At 30.7% G+C, this 22,999-nt stretch overlaps 1 protein-coding gene and 1 long non-coding RNA gene across 9 annotated transcripts; one reads left to right on the top strand and one right to left on the bottom strand.

Moving 5' to 3' along the window:
- The first annotated feature begins 2,338 nt into the window (after nt 1–2,338).
- On the top strand, nt 2,339–6,594 carry LOC123902633. Of its 8 annotated transcripts, none has more exons than XR_006807680.1 (8): nt 2,340–2,684; nt 2,880–3,267; nt 4,311–4,473; nt 4,944–4,991; nt 5,125–5,289; nt 5,573–5,669; nt 5,837–5,923; nt 6,031–6,594. It is a non-coding gene; the product is annotated as an uncharacterized LOC123902633 (long non-coding RNA). The 8 variants fall into 8 exon arrangements; XR_006807684.1 differs by lacking the exon at nt 2,880–3,267 and having other exon boundaries at nt 2,345–2,684; nt 6,031–6,280; nt 6,408–6,594; XR_006807683.1 differs by having other exon boundaries at nt 2,339–2,684; nt 2,869–3,267; nt 5,125–5,669.
- Nucleotides 6,595–9,304: 2,710 nt separating this feature from the next.
- LOC123891510 (F-box/LRR-repeat protein At2g29930-like) lies at nt 9,305–22,863 on the bottom strand. The gene is made up of 4 exons (XM_045941391.1): nt 22,443–22,863; nt 11,134–12,101; nt 9,852–10,013; nt 9,305–9,601 (listed from the first exon to the last, which is right to left on the bottom strand). The coding sequence occupies exons 1-4, from the start codon at nt 22,861–22,863 to the stop codon at nt 9,305–9,307; spliced, it is 1,848 nt and encodes a 615-aa protein (XP_045797347.1).
- Between the last annotated feature and the right edge of the window lie 136 nt (nt 22,864–22,999).

Raw genomic sequence — 22,999 nt, 5'->3', positions numbered from 1 at the left:
TGAGTTATATGATGTGTACATTTCACATTTATGAATGAATTTTTGCATTCATGTTTATACAGACAAAAAAAAATCCTGGTTTTAAATGGCCCCCGCAAGTGGGCGGTGGGATTGATTCATTTGGATTAGTCAGTCTTAGAGCCGGATATCAAGTTTTCAAAAAAAAAAAAAAATTATAAGAATATTTTCTACAAAAGTTTAGATTCTTTTTTCTTAAAATATGAATTTTTAAGTACAAAAAATTTAATTTATGAGCAAATTTTTTTCTAATCAAGTTCTTTCATTATATTCCAATGGCAGAAATTCTCACAAGAAAATGATAAATATGTGAAGGATAAATGTTGGAAGATTAATAAAGATTGCAGAAATTGTCAAAATAAAATGAAAGAATAAAAAATATTAGAGTTACCTTTGATTACTTAAAAATGAAAACATAAAATTTTCAAGGGTTAAATATGTATTTGTTTCTTTCATTTATAATGTTTTAAAATAAATTTCTTAGAATTTTGGTCGCAATAAATTATTTTGTTGTTAATTTTAGTCTCTATTTTTTTATAAAACTTTTTTTATAAGACTTTAAAATATCATTAGTTGATTAGTTTAACTATTTAATCTTTATTTTAGTAAAAGAAAATTAATTTTATTAATTTTACTTATAACTTAATTAAAGATTAAATAGTAAAATTATTAAACTAATGATGTTTTAGAGTTTTGTATATATATATATATTTTAATTTAATAACGAGAAATAGGCAAAGGATGAGAGCGAAGCTTGCTTTGTCTCTGATGTCTAGATGCTCTTCGTCTTATAAAAAAATGATGTTTTAAATATTTGAAAAACTTGTTACATGAATTTTTGCAAAAAAGCAAGAACAAAAATTAAGAAGAAGAACCAATCGTTAGTTGGTTCAGTGGTGATTGGTGCTGAACTTGGTAGGGAGGACCGCGGTTCGATCCCCCACAACTGCGATTGGGAGGGGGCTGGAACCACTTGATGCCAGAACTGACCCCCGAACCAGATTCAACTGGTGGTGAAAAGCCGAAAAAAAAAAAGAAAAAAAAAAAAAAATTAAGAAGAAGAAATTTGGAGCATCAAAGTTTGAAGAATTTTTTTAAAGGAATTAAAAATAAAAGCTAATATATTTAGAGAGGTAAAATATAGATTAATGATGACTATGATGTTTGTTTGCGTAAGGTCTTTAGTTCACGTCCTAACATTGTCATTATATTTTACATAATTTTAATTCTACTCATTTCAAATTAAATGAAAACTCATAATAAGATTTCTCTTTTCGATGTTATTTATATGATTTTTTATGTTATTTATAATTTAAATAGAGAACAATTCATTTTTTTAAAAAAATTCCGTATTTTAATTAGGAGTCTACTTTTAATATTTGATTAAGGTACCGTTTGACCTATCTTTTTTTCCTCTTCTTTTTCATTAAAAGTAAGAAGTTAGGCCAAACAACAATTTTTAAAAGCTATAGTAAAAAAAAAAACGACTTCTATATTTTAGGAAAAATTATAATATATTATCAAACATATATTTTAATCCTATTATAATAAAAAACAAAAACTTTTAACTTTATTTTTATATAAAAAAAAAGTAAGATTTACAAAACAATTTTTATTTTAGTTAAAAAACTATTATTTCTAACTTTATAGTTAAAAAAGCTTTCTACACCTAAAAAAAAGCTAGACCAAACGGTATTTGTAAACCAAAAAGAGCACCTACATAATTGCGTTGAATACATTGTAAAAAAAAAAGTGATGTTGGATAAAACATCTTCATCCACAATTTCAAAACAATAGATTTATATGTTGTCTTACTTGTATATGTTGTTCAATTTAAATTCTGTCATCAAATGTAACACTTTTTTTTTTTTGGTAGAAAAAATGTAGAAAAAATGGAACACTTTTAACTCACTTAAAATGTCACAATCACTAGTGAAAAAAACACTTTATAGAAAACTTCTTAGGTCAGTTAGCGTTGCCACCTGACTTAAGAACACGTGCGGTGGCAATTCCGTAAATAAGTTCAAACGTTTTAGGTCGGTTGTGTTTTCAACTGACTTAATAGAGAATAAAAAAATAATATCAAGTCTGTTGTCGTTTAACAGACTTAAGAAACCTTCTTTGTTAAGCCAGGCTTCCCTCACCTGACCTAAGAAGTATATTTATTTTTGACAAATTAAATTATAATGTGTGGCACACGGGAATCGAACCCAGTCCCTTAATATTAAAAAAAGAATTTTTTTTTTGTCAAAGAAAAATCCTAATTTTTTTTAAAATAAAAAAAACAAAACTAACAAAGTTAAAAATTAATAAATACGATGAATCAAAAACAAAAAAGAAAGAAATTAACGATATGTAGAAAGTTTCTAGAAACAAACTGAACCCTTCTTCTTCGTGGAAGTTCAATACACAACAATCTTCTTCTTCTTCTTTCTTCTTCACTGCAATTCATCACCTTTTTCACTGCACCATCATCACATTTGAACGCTTCATCACCTTCGAAATTGGTAAAGCTTGAAACCCTAACTTTCATAGAAATTCAACTGCTTCACTCAAACTTGAAAGAATGAACCGTTCCCTTCGCTGCAAACCTGGGGGTCCTGCTCCTCTAAGCGGGGACAATTCAAGAAGAATTAAGAGACGAACCGTTCCCTTCACTCATTCATGTATGTAAACTTTAAACCCTAACTTTTTATTTTATTTGTAGTGAGTTTTCAATTTGTGTTTTTTTTTGTTGAACATTTCAATTTCTGTTGTTATTTCTATGTTTTTTTTATCATTATTATCATTATTAGACCAAAGAAATAGGATAACTTATGATACAGACCAAATTGTTCATATGATCCTTAGATGCATATTAGGTGTTTGATAATTTCCTAAGTGGTGTTATGTGAATCTTTGCCTGAGAGCATCCGTCGCAACGATTTCTTCACCGCAAACGATTGACTTCTTCACTGCACTGCACCTTCGTCAAAATTGAACCCTTCGTCATCTCCGAACCATTCGTAAAACTTGAACCCACCTTAACCGCTCAAAATTGAACCCTTCACTACAATCTCAGAACATCGAACACCTCACTGCCCAGAAATTGAACTCCTTCACCGAAAATTCAAACCCTTCAGTACAAATTTAAAACCCTAACTTTCATAGAAATTGAACTCCTTCAGTAAAACTAGAAAATTTGAACTGTTCCCTTCGCTGCAAACTTCGAAGGAATTGATTGCAAACTTGGAGGCTACTCATTCATATGTATGCAATCTTTAAACCCTAAGTTTTTATTTTATTTCTTGTGAGATTTCAATTTATGTTGTTATTGTTGCTATTTCTGTGTTTTTTATCATTATTATGATTATTATTTTTATTATTAGATTATTAGAGTCTAGATTGCTACAGTGGTAAGTTGCTTAGTATAATAGATTCACAATCTGTGTTAGTTGGTTAAAGAGTATACTATAGTATTTATTAGAGTCCAGATTTATTTTTGATATAATTTGTAAATTAAGACCATGGTTATAAGCATTAAATTTTGACCACGTTCAGCCCTAACTTTTGAATTTCAATTTCTGTTTCGATTTCTTTCAATTTCTATTTAGGTTTATTATTATTATTATTATTATTATTATTATTATTATTATTATTATTATTATTTTGTTTCTATATTGTTATAGTTCATCTTTCATATGAGTATTAACTCTTAATGAGATGATTTTTTTTTTGTTTTTATTCTTGTTGTAGTAATTTGTTCTGTCAGACAGTGTAGTTTATGAATCTTTCTTGTAAAGGAGCTGTGTTTACCTGCATATACACAGATTTTCACAATTTTATATTCAATATAGCTTATTGCCATTAAAACATAAGGAATTTTCTCTCTTCCAAAAATGTTGGATTTCAATTATTTAGGCCATCAATTTTTCATTGAATTTCTTACTATTAGGTTGTTTAAAGGTTTCATACTACTCATGTTGAGGGAAAATTTTGAAATGTCATGCCTTGGTTCAAACAGGGGAATAGTAAATGATTTTGTTTGATTTTTGGTGTATAATCTAACATACATATTAAAAGTAGAGCAGAATATAGGACTTAAAAATTGTACCCTTTGGTTTAGGCTATCTAATTCTAGCTCCATTTTCTCTGTGTGCCAAATAGAATCATGGTTACATAGAAAAAATACAATAGAATTAACAAGTAGCTAACAAGATTTCAATCATTTTGGGTTTTATCAATCTCAACTATTATCTTTTAATTTTATGCCTTTGATGGTTATGTTCATCAATTTCTTGCTTCTTTTCTAGGATTGCTACCTTGTGTACATTCTCACTGAAATGGCTGGAACTGGAAGTACATCAAATGACTGAAATAGTGTTCACTCGGACATGTGATGCAACTCATCTTCTTGCTTAGATTCTTAGGAATCTCGATTTGAAAGCCATCCCCATTAATGGTCATGTGAGTCAGGTAATTTTGCTAGATATCTTACATTATAATTGTAATTTGTTCTAAAATTTCCTTTTTTTTCCCCTTGTTATTGGAGGGCATGATGTGTTAGATGGTGTGATTCTTTAGCAGCTCCCCCCATTATTTGTGTTTGTAGGTCTGCCAATGCCGCCATGATATCTCTCATTTATATTATAATATTATAATATGTTTCTTCTAACAGCCAAAACAACTTGGATAAGTTCAAGTCCGGTGATTGTAATATTCTCCATTGTACTGACATAGCTATAGAAGGGGACTGGATATGGAGTGGTTCACTTTTGTTTAATTTATTGTTCAATTGCTTACTAATCTATAATCCTCTTAGTGATAATGTGCATAGAAGGCAATGACAGATGTCAACTGTTGTGACATATGCATTGCTGCCATTATCTTAGTTCCAATATCAATTATTAGAAGTTATTTATTTTGTTTATCATGTCACATGACAGGTATTTCCTGTTGCTCAAAAGGGATTTGTGGATTCAATCCTTTTACAAGTATGAACTCTCCCTTCTCTGGTCTTGAACTTGTTTGAGCGAGCTTGAATACCCACTTTTTCCTTTATTCCTCATATCTCTTCCTTTATTTTGGGTGCAAAATATAATAAACTGATGTGTTCATGTTGTGCAGCGTTTGTGTGCTATAGAATTATTTTATAATCTGAGGTTCTACACAAACTTATAAGCTATGAGGTTTGGCACATCTCTCACTCTTCATTCTCAAACATAGGAAATCCACACAAAGGTTCAAGTTATTGACATCTATCTAGCTAGTCTCTTTTTAATCCACACAAAGGTAAGCTCAAATATGCCTATTTTGTCAAATAACTTAAAAAAAAAATAGTTTTGATAATAATGTCTTTCTTGTGTTTGATAACATACCTTAATTAAGATAGTAATGTGTTTGCAAATTAGTCTCATCTGATATTTAGATTTTGTTGGGTTGTTTAGTGTCATGTTATTTTGCATTTGAATTATATATCTCAATGCTACATACATATATAGACCCTTAGTAAGTTGATTAATATGTTTGATTTGTCTAACTCGTTCTCTTTTGATGTTGTTGTGTGACCGAACAGAGCTGCATTCGTTGAGGTTGTTGTCAATGTTGCACTTTTGCTACATGAAGGTGTGAAGGTCTGTGCTCAAATCAGTTCGGTTTTGCAAGAGGTCAAGGTAATGTGCTCCCAAAATTTGCCAAATCTGAAAGAACCTTGGTGTATGCTAATAAACTTGTTAGCTTCTAAATGGTAGACTAAGAGGATGCGGTGTTATTGTATTATGTTGCTCTTAATCTATGAAAGGAATTAAAATGCATTCTAACTAAAATCTCATGATTTTAGGCTGTACAAAATGCTGCTTATAAAGCTGATTGGTATGTTGTCTATATAGTATGCAATATGTCACAATCTACGGAAGTTGTTCATGAGGTAATTTTCCCCTGCTCCTACCTAAGTATTGTTGTCTCTTTTTATATAAACCCTTATGTCACAATCTATTTAAATTAGTTCACTTTTAATGAACTTTTTTTTAGCAGTGTTGGAAGAGTGAATTTCACATGTCTATATAACTGGTTATATAGAATTGGAAGAGTCTGCAACTCTGCATCAATATACTTTGTTGGAACTGAATTTTACATTGACAAAAGTATTTACTGACTAGACGTTCACATTTGATCATATTCAATTTTAGAGCCAAAAGCAACAAATAGTTATGAGTGCGACTATTATGTCATGATACACATGTTGAACATTGTATCTGCTGGTGTTGTTGGTTCATGGACCCAAGTAAGTAATATAATTTCTGTATCAAGCTGTATCAATTTATTTAATTGGTGCAAGAGAAAACAAGCTATAGTACATGACGAAATTTGGAGACAGATCTAAGTTTAAGTTTTTTATTCTTTTTGTCGAGGTACCGTTACAATTTTAATGATATGCAGTTGCCCCAACACATCAAGATATAGTAATTGTAATTGTTTTTCAAGACTTAGAATAATTCATTATTGTGTTGGTTCTCTGTGTGTTTAGAATTGTAATTAGTTTGTAGTTAGTTACTTATTTCTTCATGAGTGATATTACCCCTTAAATTAGATTTTAAATTTGTTCTTATGTAATTTAAATTGGGCAAAATAGATTACTCTCATTAGGATTGGATATTTGGTTGGCAAATGCAGAGCTACTGTATTTGCATTGGCTATTTTTTTTTTAAATTATAGTAACACTTCTTAGGTCGGGTAAACCTTTAACTGACTTAAGAAGTCAGTTTTTAAGTCAGGTCAAATCTGACTTAAGAAAGTCAAACTTCTTATGTCGCCTTTTCTTAAGTCATTGTACGGGACCGACTTAAAACATCATTTTAACCAACTTAAAAAGTATTTCTTAAGTCGGTTCAAATCTGACTTAAGAAGTCACTACTTCTTATGACTGGAATTGTTAGGTCAGGCTCGGAACCGACTTAAGAAGTCAATTCTAACCGACCTAAGAAGTGTTTTTTCCACTAGTGAATATAGAGATTCCATCTAAATAACAAAGGAGACACACCTAAATAGAAAACCTACCGAAGCCAAACAAGCTTCAGCCACAAACATGAACAACAAAACCCTATCAACACCGAAACCCCATGCCAAAAATCCCTGCTTGACAAGGAAAAACTGATATCAAGCAGTCTAAAAAAAAAAAAGCTCCCTGCAAGCTCCTAATTCCAATATTTCTCTTTTACTATGAAAAATCAATTTATAAAACAATATCAAGTTAAATAAGTACTATGGCAAATGTACCATTTTGGAGGTAATCACATCTTGCATAAGCATAAAATACATGCCTATGTTAACTCAAGCATATAGTACTTGATCAAATTATATAGTTCGGAACGTCAATGCATTCACCTATCAGTCCTTCGGTTTGATGATCTAAGATTTATGTATCATTAATATGAACTTCAAGAGCCACTAAGACTTTATTATAGATAGTAACATTAAAGCGAGAAATGAAGAGATGAAAAACCGCTAACTTTTGAGCCTATCATTTTGATACAATTTGTGGCAGAACCACCACGGCCATGGCAGGAACGAAATTTTGATTTTCCAATTAGGGCTTAAAGCTTTTTGTGACAGTTGCTCGACAGTTGCAGGAACGAAATTTTGATTTTCCATTTTATTTTATTTTATTATCGAGGTCTTCCAATACCACAAAATAAGTCTTTATCTTTTAAGACCATAAAATGCATCAAAAGAACTCTTCTCTTCAGATTTCAAGTATTTATGTCTAAAAATAGAAAATAAGCAAAAACAAGTAAATATTTCTAATACAATTTAATAAAAACTTATTTTATAATAAAAATAGGCTTAATTAGTAAAATGGTCCGTTAAAGATATTTTTGGTTTCAGATTGGTCCCTTAAAGAAAAAAAAGTCCAAATAGGTCCCTTAAAGAAAAAAAAGTCCAAATAGGTCCCTTAAAGACATCTCCGTTAATCAGTTTGGTCCTATTTAGACCTCTTTGTAGGGACCAAACTGATTAACGGAGATGTCTTTAAGAGACCTATTCGGACTTTTTTTCTTTAAGGGACCTATTTGGACCTTTTTTTCTTTAAGGGACCAATCTGAAACCAAAAATATCTTTAAGGGGCCATTATATTAATTAAGCCATAAAAATACTATACTACTAACAACTATGCATGTCATCAACCACCCTAACTTCTAGGTTGACACACCACTTTTTTCGGACCTGGATTTCCTGCTGTCAAAAATAACACAGTTTGGTGCTGTTTAATATTGTAGCCTTTAGATTGAAACTGTCACATCATCATAAATTGATCCAATGGTTTATATCAAAACTGTGTGTTTACTGTGTGCTACTTTACAGCACCAAATCCTTTTCCACTTTCCAACTCACTCAATTAATCTTTCTCCTCCCTCTTACTCCCGCCCAAAGAAACTCCCTCATAATCCGAACAGTTTTTTTTTCTAAATTTGAACCGACATCTTCAGAAACAAAAGATAAAAATTATGATAGAATATTTCAAAACTAAATTGATCACAACAATATTGGAAGCTCCCATGAGCTCCTAGACCTAGTATTTGCCTCCACTAAAAAAGACTAAAGTACTTGAAAGGAATAGTTATTTCCCTACAATTTAGAAACGAGCAAGCTTACATAGGCAAGATTGCATGCTGTTACATTTTTGCCGCATTTAAAATAATTGTGGTCATTAGATTGATATCAAACGATGTAGATTTCAAATTTAGTATTTTTTTATTTGTAAAAATAAAATAAAATCTATATTGAAATTTGTATCGTAAAATCTCAATCTAATGACCACAATTGTCTCAAATGCGTGAATATGGCAAAAATCTAACTAAATATAATTGAATTTTACAGGAGGACAATGCTTTAAACAATCTAAATCCTTAGCAAAAAAAAAAAATCTAAATCCTTGTGTCAAAAAAACAAAATCTAAATCTTTATTACTATTTTCTTTTAGAATAAAATATCACTATTTTTTCTTAAAGAAAATGGTACAAAGATGACAACTATAAGACATTTCAATAATATTGGCACCCTAAAGAAGTCGTCTAAGAATAAGTACCTTAATGAAATATATTAAATTAAAATAAGAAAGATACAAATAAATCACTCTGCCTCATTAAAAACCTTGATGAAGGAAAAAAGAGCGCAGAGTTAGTACATGAATTAAAACATAAACAACGAAATCACAACAAAACTTATTTTATAATAAATCAAGTCTATTACGATTGAAATCATTCCAAATATCCCTTCTCCGCAAATATTTCTCCAATCATCCCTTTCTCTATTCCAAATTGATGATGCAACCCAATGAAGCTTTACGAAATCTTAAAATCTGCACGTAAAATCTCTCTAACTTCTGTCTTCCCTCATGAGAGTCAAAATAATATTCACTTCCATGAATGTAAAGTCTATCCAAAACTCGAGTTGTTTTCAGCAAGAACTTTATTGCATTGAGTTGATTTGCAGCCCCACAAAATCCATGTATCTTGATTATCTTGAGGTGTTTCTTAAAGCATTCTGGTAATGGTTTAATCTCATTTTCATCATTTGCATCCAAAAATACCCCAGGTGCAAATTGCTGTTACATTTTATTAACAAAACACATTTATATAAGTTTACACATAATGATAAGTTAGTTATAAGAATATGTAGCAGTTAGCTGAATTGGTAAAGACACTGTATTATAAATGTAGGGGTTGGAGTTCGAATTTCAGACATCTCATTTATCAATTTCTAGCCGTTAGGCTACTTGACAAAAACAATTGTAAGATTATACTAAAATTAAATTAAATACAACTATAAATTTCAATATAATTAACTCAAGTTACCACATCAAATTCAATTTCTTGTAGAAAAGATGAGCGTTGGAGTATGGTTTGAAGTCCTTGACAAGATAAATCCAAGGGTGATGATGAGACCACACGAAGCACAACCAGATGATGAAACGACGTAGGTAAATTGGTAGCTAAATCTGGTGCTTGAAAAAAAGCCTGATACATGCAAAATCAAAATTAGAATTCCAAAAGGTTTTCAAATTACATGTTAGTGAATTTAAACAGTATCGTTTTGTCTACAGTAAGTACTACATATGTTGCATTTGCAAAAATATTGTCTCAAAATTAATGTAAATTATTTAAATATAATACTAATTACTTTTTTTATGTGAACCCTCTAATGTGCCAAGAAAAAAAAAAAACTGTACCCTACCCTCTTATTTATACTCCGGTCAATATTCTTCAATATTAATTACCAATATACTTGACAAGGTTCATTTGTTAAAATTATTATATTTATTCATTTATAGAATTTTTCTTAATTTGTTTGAAAAAGTCAAATATGACACTTATTATAGAATAGAGGGGGTGAACCTTATGTACCAAAAAAAAAAAAAGAGGGCGGGGGGGGGGGGGGGGTGAACCTTTAAAAAAATATTTTATGGTATTACCATTTTTAATAAAAAAAATTAACTTTATAATAATATTCTTATTAAATTTACTAAAATTGTAAGGTAAACATTTGACCGGATATTAGATGCAGTGTTCGTGGGTTGAGCTGAGTTAGTTTTAACCAAATCTGTTACTCAATCCAAATAAAGTTATTTGGATTAAGTGTAAAACCTATATTTTTTATGTCAAATCTGAATCGATCCAATCAAGTTCGGTGGTGAATGGATTGATGAATTGGGTCAACGAGTCATTAAATATAAATTTTTAAAAAAATAATATATAGTTAAATGATGTTCTATTTTTTCTAAAACTAAATTTTACTATTTTATATTTAAACACAAGAACTTACATGAAAAACTTTAGCATAATATAAAAATTTAAGATTTTAACACATAAAAATCTTGATTAAAAAAACAAATACACCAAAAAAAAAAACATAAAAATCTTAAACTATATTATTAAAAATTAAAAATGCAACAAACCACTTCAAATTTGAACATATTGGTTCATATTAGACCCACATTTACACAGATTCGGGTAAAATAAAATTGAGTTAGGTCATTGGGTTGAACGAATCACAGTACCCGTGAACACCCCTAAATGCCACCACAATAGAAAAAATATTAATTTAATAAATAAAATTTTAAAAGACAAGACTACATACCTCAAGAGCAAAGTCACTGATTGATAGCCTTTCCACTCCAATGAGGCTTGGGAAAAGTTTTGATACAAAATAATCAGCTTGCAAGGTACTATTGTTGTTTTCATTAACCTCAATAGATGCATCAGTGATTGAGGTTGTGGAAAACAAGAAGTAATAATTTATGAGGTCACCATCATATGAAAATGTTAGCAATTTAGGTGCTTGAAACCCTATTTCTCTATGATCATGATCATTTTGCTCCTCAACATTTTCTTCATTTTCCCATTCCCTAATAAACAACTTTTGAAGCACTTCACAAATAATAGTGAGAGAACCAACCTTCTTCCAATCACATTCAATTAAGGTTAATTCTTTAAGGGATGGTAAACCAACAAAAAACTTTTGTGTGCAATGATGATTAGGGAATATAACATTTTTCAAAGTCAAAGTCACAAGTTTTTGAAAATTTATGGTACTTGATGGAATTTTTATGACTTGTCTCATACTAAGTTGAAATATGGTCAATGTTTTAGAAGTGAAAAACTCATCAGGAAGCACCAATGGATTTTTAATTCCATCAAGTTCAAGATTAAGTTCTTCAATAATCATAGGATTAACAAAAGCACTTAACCATTTATTAACTCTTCTAAATTCATTACCAACTTTCAAGATGAGAGAAACCTTTTGAGGGTTAGAATTATTACAAATCTTATATAACTTTTCCGCAAAGTCTATGAAATCTTGCCTCTTAGAAAATAAACCTTCATTCAATTCCATATTAGATTTGTAGTTACCAATCCATTGATGCTTCCATCTTGTTGATAAGATGGATGTAGCCACGGCTTCTTTGATAGAAATGTAAGTAATGATCTTTTGCAACATTTCATCAGGTAGATCACTTAATATTCTATTAAAATTTTTACCATCACCCTCATAATTCTTTTGGCTCTTGTTTGAAGAATTTGTGTCCATATCTCTCTTAAATTTTCCTGTATTTATACATGTTGTTAGTAGAAGTGAAATATTAAAGGGGGAGACATAACTACAAGAAATTGAATTTAAATATGACTACATCAATATAAATGATATATAACATTTTTTTAAAATCAACTATAACACTCAAATCACGAGAATAAGTACAAAATTGCACAAAAATGGAGTGAAACAATAACATCATCAAAATAACACATCATTTGAAATATAACATTGAAATACAAAGTTAATCTATTTACCTTTTTTTAGGATAAGGAGATCGCAAATTCTCAACCTCAAAATATTAATAATTTTTACTCAAAACACAAGAAGGTTGATAATATTAATTTACATCAACACATTCTTTGTGATAAACACAAATAACACTCACACACTCACACAAATATGAAAGTGTCTCTTATAGACCCGGCATAAAGGTGAACCCTCTTATTTATTTATAGTAAACTTTTATTAAAATTGTAAAAATGTTATTTTTACTAAAAATGATAAGATACGTTTTTTGACCAGTTTTTACAATTCATATTAGATGCACTATTGAATTTTCAAAAAAAAAAATTTGAACAAAATAATTACTCCCTCCGTCTCAAATATTTGGTCCTTTTTACCTTTTTAGTTTTGTCTCAAATCTTTAGTCCTTTAAAGAAACCAATGTACAATTAGTGATACTTTATCATTTGTACCCTTACTAATTAGTTAAAACATTAATTAAATATATTTTATCTTCTTAATAAAGTAAAGGATAAAAATGACTTAACTTATCAATTTTTATCTTTTTTTAATCTCCGTGCAAAACTTTAAAAAGACAAAAGTTTTGGGACGGAAAGAATACTCTATTAAATCATGATGTTGATCAAATTTTGCATGAACTAAATAAATGAAAATATTAAAAGCTGAAATTATAAAGCAAACAATATTAAAATGGTGAGCAGTGCAAAGGACTTCACCTCGCATTTTGACAAGTTGGGAAAGTAATTAAAAAATTCTAGGTCAATTTAAATACAGGAAGGTAATTAAAAAATTGTAGGTCAATTTAAATAGTTAAAGGGTTTTCTAATTTAAACGATAAATTTTTTTAGAAAAAATTGCATTTAATTCATAATATTTATAAGGACAATGAATCTAGTCAAATCGATTATTTTTATACATTTTTTTTGACGTATATACATGTTAATAATTACATTTTAAGAAAATAAATAAAAATGCTTTCATTATCTATACATCTTCTATATCTATATGAATTTAATTTATATACACCGTCGGTGTAAAATTATTTTGCACATTCTTCCAATAATATACTGACACATCATGTATGGTAATTAAAAACACATGATGTGTCACATTCATTAAATGATGTGGCAACATGTTATTGGATGTATGTGTAAAAAAAATTTACACCGACGGTGCACAACAATTAAACTCTATCTATATCTATACTAATAATAAAGGGAATACTCAAATTTTGGTGTAGCCTTTTTTTGTAATTCCCATAATACCCATAACAGTTTTTTTTTTTTTTTATACTTCTTCTTTAACTTCCACATTTGTTTAACTTCTATTTTAGTAACTTCTTCTCTCAAATAAAAAGTAACTTCTATACTTTTTTATTTTCATCAAATCATTTACATTTTTTAACACATTTTATTTTCATAAAATTGGGCCACACAGACGGGCACGTTCCGTGCCCGGTCTGGCCACTAGTATAATATAAAGAGGATACATTGCTTTTTGTGTTGACTTTTCATAATACCAACAATACTCTTGATTTTTTTATCTTTTATTAACAAGCTCACCCCAACCTAAGACATGTATTTTTTTTATCAGCAAAAATCTTTTATTAACAAACTCATGTATTTTCTATATCTATTCTATATCTATACATTTTTACATCTATATTCATACTATATACTCCATCCGTCCCAAATTATAAGGGAAAATAAAAAAAAATCACATTTATTAAGAAAAAGTAAAACATGATAATTTGAAATATATTTTTGTGGGTTTTTCTTGGAATAAGTTGCATAGGAAGATGTAAAACCAATTTTTATTGGTTGTTGTTTATTGAGAAAAGAAGAGAGAGAGAAAATTAAATGCAATTTGCATTTAATTTTATGAGAATAAGGGAAAAACATTCTTGAAAATGATTTTTTCCCTTATAATTTGGGACAAAAAATATGGACATTTTTCCCTTATAATTTGGGACGGAGGGAGTATAAAGAGAATACATGAGTTTTGGTGTTGATTTTTCATAATACCTACAATACCCTTGATTTTTTTAGTAGCAACAAAAATATTTTATTAATAAAGTCACCATAACATAAAACACATCTTTTTTTAACTAACAAACTCACCATAACATAAGACATATTTTTTTTATTACATAAATTAGACACGGCGCGTGCCTAGCCTGCTAGTATTTATATAATTATAATGGGTGTGTTCTTGACAAAAAAAAGGGTGTGTTTCTAACACTCAATTTTTATTTTTTTTACGAGTGTTAGAAATTTTTTAAAAAATAAATAAATTCTAAAACTCAATTTTAAACACATTACTTCTATATATTTTAAACTAGTTTTATACCTGTGCCTCCGCACGGGTCGCACGTTCGGCGCGTTTCTTGGGTCGTGAGGTCCGGGGTTTTCAAAACAACAAATTGATTTTTTATATAGTTTTATACCATATTATTCGATTTTTTTTATCAGATTTCCCCATGTACAACAGTTAAATAAATTTTTTCATGAACAACAATTTGTTTTCCGTTTATAGTATAGTTAATTTAAATTTTTATCAACAATAACCTGTTCCTCGTATTATTTTTTTTATCAGCTTTCCCGTATACAATTGTTAATTAAATTTTTTTTCATTAACAACAACTTGTTCTTCTTGTATATCATTTGATTAAAAAATTTCATCAGCAACATCTTGTGTCTTATATTATTTAACTTCTTTTTTTTATCAATCTCCCCATGTACATTAGTTAATTAAATTTTTCTTCAACAACAACTTATTTTTAGTGTATAGTAATTAATTTTAAAAGTTTATCAACAACAACTTTTTCCTCGTAATATTTAATTTTTATTATTAGTTTTTCCCGTGTACAATAGCTAATTAAAATTTTTCATTAACAAATTATTTTCCGTATCATTTAATTTTTTATCATTTTTCGCGTGTACAATAGTTAATTAAAATTTTCATCAAGAACAATGTTAACTTGTTATTCGTGTATAATATTTGATTAAAAGTTTTCATCAGCAATAACTTGTTCTAGTATTATTTTATTTTTTATCAACTTCCCCGTGTACAATAGTTAATTAAAAAAATCAACCACAACTTGTTTTCCATATATAGTAATTAACTTAATTTTTTTTATCAACAACAACTTATTTCTCATAATATTTAACTTTTTTTTATCAGTTTTCCCTTGTACAATAGTTAATTATAATTATTATTATGACATCCACCTACAAGACTAACAAAGAGGTACTCCATTTCATTTTCTTTTATTACATCAAAAATGGAAGACAATGTCGTTGGGGCTTTATAGACGTGTTGTGATCTGTTGAAATTTTAAGATAATCTTAAGGTAGTTGTGTCTAACCAAAACCTTACACTGATGAATGCTACTGAACAATTTTTCTCAAGTCCACTACTTTGCTGTGTCAATTTCACATCTTGAAGAGCGTCAAAGCAAATTGCAAGAAAAAATGTAAAGTGAAAGATGATAAAAAAGTGAAACTGAATGACATGTGGCAAAATATAATGGAGGCTTTGAAGACTACATATAGTGTCGTATAATTCAAAGGAAACATATGTTGATTTCATCTGTATGATTAGAGAAGCCTTTGCAAATTTTCCAATTTTATTGAATATGTGGAAGGTACTATTAAATGGTCGGTGAAGGAGAAAGTAGTGAGAGTTTGGAGGATTTTTTCTTCCAATACCCCTGTTTTTCTTCCTTTTTTTCATAATACCCCTATTTTCAAAAAACAAATTCCGTAATACCCCTGTTTTGGAACAAAAACTGACGCATGCATGTCCTCCATCAATGGTGGAACCGACATATGCGCCATCAAGGAGGCATGGTGGAACTGCCACTGCCACCATTGACCAAAAACTTTTTTTTTTGTTTTTTTCGTTTTCTGGGCAGAAATTGCCTTTTTTTGGTTTTTTTTTTTTAAAAAATAAATATGATGAAGAAAAGGCAAAAAAAAGAAACGGTATCAACAAAAAACAAAAAAAAATAACAAAAAAGAAAAAGAAAAAAAAAAGCAGATCTGAGAACAAAAGAAGAAAAAAAAAACAGTACCAACAAAAAACAAAAAAAAACAAAACAACAACAAAACAGGGGTATTACGGAATTTTTTTTCAAAACAGGGGTATTACGGAAAAAAATAGGGGTACTGAGAAAAAAAACCGAGTTTGGACCGATCATGTCATGCATCTTGGGAATAGAATACAATGACAAACAGACAGGGTCGGTCCGGTGGGTGTGTAAGGTGAGCCACCGCGCAGGGCCTCAAACATTTAGGGGCCAATTGTTTATATCGGTCTATTAAAAATTTTATATATGTAAAAAAATTAATGACTTTGTTACTACTAAAAATATTTTATTGCTCAAAAAAAAATTTAATAGACACACGCTCTTAATTTTATAAGTAATTTGCGGTTGATTATAAAAAAAAAAGAAAAATATCAAGAAATTTTTTTTTCTCGAAGGAAATGTAAAGTTGATAATGATATTAGATTGGAGATGTATTTTAATGTTATCGACTAAAATATGTCGTTTTTAGATGTTATTTACTATGATGACTATTTTTTATATTATTTACAATTTAAATAGAGAATGACTTGTCCCCGTGAGCTTAGCTCAGTTGGTAGGGACATCAGCATTTTATATAAAAAAATAGAGAATAACTTTTTTTAAAAAATTATAAATTTATCAAAGATCCATTTTTAATTTTCAAACAGGGCCTTCAAATACTTGGAACCGGCCTTGCAAACAGAGTCGAGTCTTCTCATGCATGGTTGAAAAAACATCTTGTGAATAGTTTGGGCGACATCTGCAAAAATTGGGAATCTATCGGTGATGTGGTGATGTTGCAGATCGATAAACGAGATACATAGGTCGTTTAAGAAAAATATTATTTCTAGCGAACGATTCGAAGGAAAGGTGTTGTGGTCCCATGTACAAGGAAATATTTCTAGGAATGGACTGCATCGTCTTGTAAATGAGGTGGCTCGGGTGGAAGAAGTTGGTAAAATAAATCAAAGTGTGGTTGTTTGAATAGGAAAATATTTGGGTTGTGGTGTGTCTGTTCACTTGCCAATGCTATTAAGGAGCGTAAGCCCACTTGTTTGTCTAGAATCCACACTCATCGAAAACGGTTGGATTTTGATGTAAATAAGGAACGTCATCCTTATTTATTTGTTAATCTTAATCTGGCTGATTATATATAATCTCTATTTCGTTATGTTGATGGTTTATTTTGGGAGCGATTATGGTGCATAAGTGAATTCCTTATGCACCATGCATAAATAACACACAAAACCATTCCACAACAAAATGGTTTTGGATTACAATCCTTTGAAACCATTCCACAGTAAAAAATGGTTTTGGCATGATTAAGTACATCTAATGTGAAACCATTCCACATCAAAAATGGTTTTGGCATGATTTTAGTTTAAAACTAACTACGAAACAACATTCTGATGACGTTCAGGGGTTGCTATTGTTGATTTGGGGATGGGAAATGGTGCGTTTGGAGATTTGTTAGATTCAATTTGATGGTGGAGATTTTTTTATGCATCATGCATAAGTTTATCCCTTATGCATAATAACTCGTGCCGTTTATTTCTATGTTTAATGCTTCTCCAACGTAAAACTACGAAATTGGTCTTTTGATTTAGAAAAGTTAGACATAGCCTTTTTATCTAGGGGGCATGGAATAAATTCATCTATGGAACTTATTAGCTATAGTGTTAATTTCATAGTCATAATACTATTGGGTTATGTACAAGGAAATATTTCTAGGAAGACACTGCATCGTCTTGAGGTGGCTCGGGCGAAAGAAGTTGGTAAAATAAATCAAAGTGTGGTTGTTTCAATAGGACAATATTTAGGTTGTCGTGTGTGTTCACTTGCCAAGGCTATTAAGGAGCGGAACCCCGCACGTCTGTCTCAAATTCAGTAAGTTAGTAATGTGTCTATCCTCAACTTAATCATATTAGTTCTCAAAATACATTTATTACTAGATATCCCGTAATAATAAACTTGTGTTAGATCTAATTAAGTTGATAGATTCTAGATTTAAATGTATAAGGAGATACTCATTTTTGAGTACTTAATTGGGTCTCACGTTTACACATCACTCATTTATAATTTTTTAATAATAATACCTAATAAGTACTCAATCCCTCCAACCCAACATCTCATAAAAAGTTCTAAATGAGTCACACCAATAACACATTTCAGCAATAACTATACATCATTATAAATGGGACCCACAAAAATAATATATGTATCAATGCTTATTTTAGAACCAATACCTATTAGGTACTCATTTATGTTTTGCTCCAATGAGGGTACCTATTAGGTACTGATACTTAAAAAATAAGGACCCACCATTGGAGATGGTAATAAAATGCATAAACCACACAATCATATTACATGAATAACATTAGACTTTCATTGAACTTCACATATAATTTCAACAAGAGTTTTAGCTCATGATGAGCTTAGCAAAACATACAACGAGAATCACATATTTACACATCGAAATATATTTAAGAAATGTAAAACCCGAGAAGCACAACAACAAAGGTAAGTCTCTCAACCACCAATGATCTAGAATGTTGTGTTATCGATTGTAAGAATCGCATGCAGGAAACAAATTGTTGGAATTAAAGATATGGAAATGGAGGCGCAACCAAATTTAATCAATGTGATCTCTCTTGTCTACCGAATTAGGGTTTTATGACTCTTTAAACAGGTAATTTCTTGGATCATGGGTTAACCCGTATTTGGATAAGGATATCATAAAGGAATAAGGCATAATCTTCTTTTTGGATTGGTACTAGATTAGTACAATTGCAGTACATGAGAGACACCAATTGACATGCCATCTAGTGACAATTTGTTCTTATCTTCCTACCAGCGTGCCGCTTTGACTCGTGTTATGATTAACCGCAATTCTCGGTTGTACGAAATCAGGTGTCATTCAAATTCAATATATCTATCATAGTTAATGTCTTTCCCCTTTTTATCTTTAGGTCTTGCAGGATTGTCATGACACTAGTTATCACCAAACTAAACTCTACGCTTATAAATATAAAAAAAAAAACAGACTAAACTCTACACATTAAAATAACGTGAAATTCATAAAACATAGCACAAAGTGTGTTTAACTCAAAATACTAAAAAACTTATAAAAATAACTCAAAACATAAAATGATCACCATATTGGAAAATAACAATTTAAGTATCAAAGCCTAGAAACATCACATAAAGTGAGTTATCAATTACTAATTTCCTCCATGAGCCGTTAAAATTTGTCCTTTTTTTTGTTTTGACGGTTTTTTTTCTTCTTCTTTTTTGACAAACAAAAACAACGATATTCATTCATTCAAATTGGTAGATATTACACCAATCAAAATCATTACATATTCAAAATGGCTAAAAACTAAAAAGGATGAATCTGCGAATTCGAACAAGCTCACAACATCCGAGTTAATAGCATAAAACGACTTTATATTTAAGCCTACAATTGATATGACGAAATACAAGTGTCCGGAATAGTCATGCATCTGGATCTGCAACGTTGAAGATAGTCATTGAATCTGTATTGGATTTGGATCGAAGCAAATCTGCAAATCTGAATAAAACAAACACTATACAAAGACGGGTCTCAAAACAAACATCGTACCAAGACGGGACGTCAAACAACACCGAACAAATAAATCACAAAGATGAAAAACTTAAACGAACTGCTCAAGAATATGTGAAAATCACTTTATTTAACTAAAAATGTAATTAAAAAAGGATCAAGAGGGGTGATTTCTAATCGATGAACAAGAAGAATAAACAAGAAAATTAGGTTTTCTTTTTCTCTATACTTGTTTTGATGGGTTGTTATTATTGATTGTCAGAAGCAAATAAGGGCAAAGACATTAACCACGATAGATATACTGGATTTGAATATTAACATATGAAATTCCGGTATACAGTAGACAAGTGTTATCCACGATGTTCAGACACTTGTCGTAACACTTGTCTTAGCAGTAAGAATAATAAAGCAGAGCATTAAAAACATATACTGAAAAACATAAACAACACACCAAAATTGTTAACCCAGTTCAGCATAACAGCCTACTCTGGGGGCATACCAAGCTAGTGATAAAGTCCACTAAATAGTATTAATTCAGAGCTAAACTCTCCCGTTTACAACTTCTCACTTAATCACTACCCGTGCTATACTTTCTACCTAAGACTCACCTAGGTATGAGGCCCTCCTCAACTCCCTCTTCAATCAGAGACAGCGATTGGACCAACATAACAATTCTGAACAAACTAAAAGACAAACTTCCATGACAAATACCTAGCCAACACCCTTGACTAAGTTCACAATTTGGAGTTGCTTACAAGCTTCCTCCAAGTACAATACTCAACTCATTACCTACAGGTTTCTGAGTGAGGACACGGTGACCATCTCACAACCCGAGTGGTTCACTTACACCAACTCTCCTAGAGAGTGGCTCAAAGACACGAAACCCTAAAAGACTACATCTTTGATAAACAATGGCTTCGGTTTCGGTGTTTAAAACAAGGTTAACAACACCCTTTATATAGCAAAATAATAGGTTGAGCTTCAAGACAGAATTAGGTCTTCAAAACCTTGCGGCAGCAGCAGATATATTTTTGAAACAAATATTATATTTTTTAAAAGTTATTTTATTCCTTTAGAAAATAGAACTAGGGTTCAGCTGCCTTCAGAAACAATAGACCACGTGCGCCTTGTTGTATTAGTCACAACGAAATAATTCTTTCAGCAAATCTTCAAAAGATTGAATATAAAATAATAACGCTAGCTGGCGCGCAGTCAGATCACACAGGTGTTGTTCCAATGTGTACATACATCTGTCTCAACACATGATGTATGCACATATGTTTCAACACTTAGCTAAAAGATGTTTTTGCAAAAATGTAGCCAACATACAAACATCCAACAATATATCAACAAAATGATATATAACATTTAAATATTAATTTAATTAACCTATTTACCTTTTTTAGGATAAGGAAAGAAAATATTTCAATTGCAAAATGGCAGTTGAGGATCCAAATCGCACTTGTTTACTTTTTTTTGAAGCAAAATGAACTCATTGCATTTCATTCAATATAATAGAAGAGATACAATTGAGTGGATAATAATGATGAACACTGGAGCTAGACTGAAATAAAGACGCTCTAGCAAGATTGTGAGCGACTCTATTGGTTTGCCTCCTAACATAAGCTATGTTGTAATTAGCATTAAAATTGAGAAGGGAACTTCAAGTTGAGAGCAAAGTGCCAAGCTCATTCGCATACAAATAGTCATTACACAAAGCGTTCCCAACCTATTGACAGTCACTTTCGAAGATAACTCTCTCAAAGCCATTAGACAAAGCGAGCGTGAGAGCATGCTTCATTGCGGTAGCTTCATATTCAGCGACAGTAACTACAAAGGGAAAGATCATAGTATGTTCTTGAACAAAGGAACCCAAACTATCACGAAAGCATATACTGATACCAAATTTCCCTTCCTTCGTGAAAATAGCTCCATCAACATTACATTTCAACCAATTTGTAGAAGGTTTCTTCCAAGTAAGCACATGAGCAGGTGTATGATCCGTATTAAGCATAATGTGGCACCAATTAAAGTCCCAAATCAGGTCTGAAGCAATCCTACAGGAGGTCATCGGGTTCGCTTGTTTATTCTTCCAAATGCATTCATTACGTGCACGCCAAATACTCCAAAGTACGGCCGCAAAGAGAGATTGTTTAGTCTCTTCCATACTTGAAATAGTGGAGAAGATAATAGAGGAGAAACTACCAATTTGATGGAACTGGTGCTCTAGACTTTGCCAAAGATTTACCTCCTTCCAACACGAGATAGTGTGAGAGCAATTTGTAAAGAGGTGCAATTCATCTTCAAGTGCGCCATTGCAAAGAGCGCAAATAGTTTGACATTGAACACCGTGCTTGTGAAGATTAAATCTAGTGGGAAGACAACCTCGGAGAAATCTCCAACAAAAGTGTTTTAATTTTGGAGGAAGCTGCATATCCCATATTTTGCGTCATTCACCATTCACACGTAGGGAACTATCATGCAACACAAGATTTAAGCAGAGACGGTAAGCATTTTTGACAGAATAGTTACCATTTGGAGATGTCGTCCAAATGATAGAGTCTTGTGCAGGCCTAGAATGAAGAGGAATTTTACAGATATCTGCAACATCTTGTGTGTTGAAGACTGGGTTGAGCAAAGCATAATTCCAAGTATTATGGACAGAATCAAAGAGATGAGAGACACGCAAATTAGCATAGTTCCCATGAGGGGTAGTTGAAGGGCGCATATTAGTTCGAGAACGTATCCAAGGATCGGTCCAAACATTAATATTACTTCCTTCACCAATCTTCCATTGATAGTCAAGTGAAAGTAGATGGATAGTGCTCTGTATACCCCTCCATGTATAACTTGGATTGTGCCCAATATTGGCCTCCATAAAACCACTTCTAGGAAAATATTTAGCTTTGAGAACTCTAGTGAGAAGAGAAGAAGAGTTTGTAATGATGGAAGCTCGTCACTTGTTTACTTCAAACACGGGAAAGTTGATAACATTTATTTTACAGCAAGACATT

The sequence above is a fragment of the Trifolium pratense genome, linkage group LG1, assembly GCF_020283565.1.
Source record: "Trifolium pratense cultivar HEN17-A07 linkage group LG1, ARS_RC_1.1, whole genome shotgun sequence".
Lineage (NCBI taxonomy): Eukaryota > Viridiplantae > Streptophyta > Magnoliopsida > Fabales > Fabaceae > Trifolium > Trifolium pratense.
The sequence above is the reverse complement of the archived record's forward strand: the minus strand, read 5'-3'. Positions and strand labels throughout refer to the sequence as shown.

What these genes read in the sequence shown, in the direction of transcription:
- LOC123891510 (XM_045941391.1), bottom strand. Translation starts at nt 22,863, where the DNA reads ATGGAGGCCAATATTGGGCACAATCCAAGTTATACATGGAGGGGTATA. An exon ending in TAGTTCCCTACGTGTGAATG is followed by an intron (nt 12,102 to 22,442) that starts GTGAATGACGCA and finishes GTATAAATACAG; the next exon opens with GAAAATTTAAGAGAGATATG. An exon ending in AAGAAATTGAATTTGATGTG is followed by an intron (nt 9,602 to 9,851) that starts GTAACTTGAGTT and finishes AAAATGTAACAG; the next exon opens with CAATTTGCACCTGGGGTATT.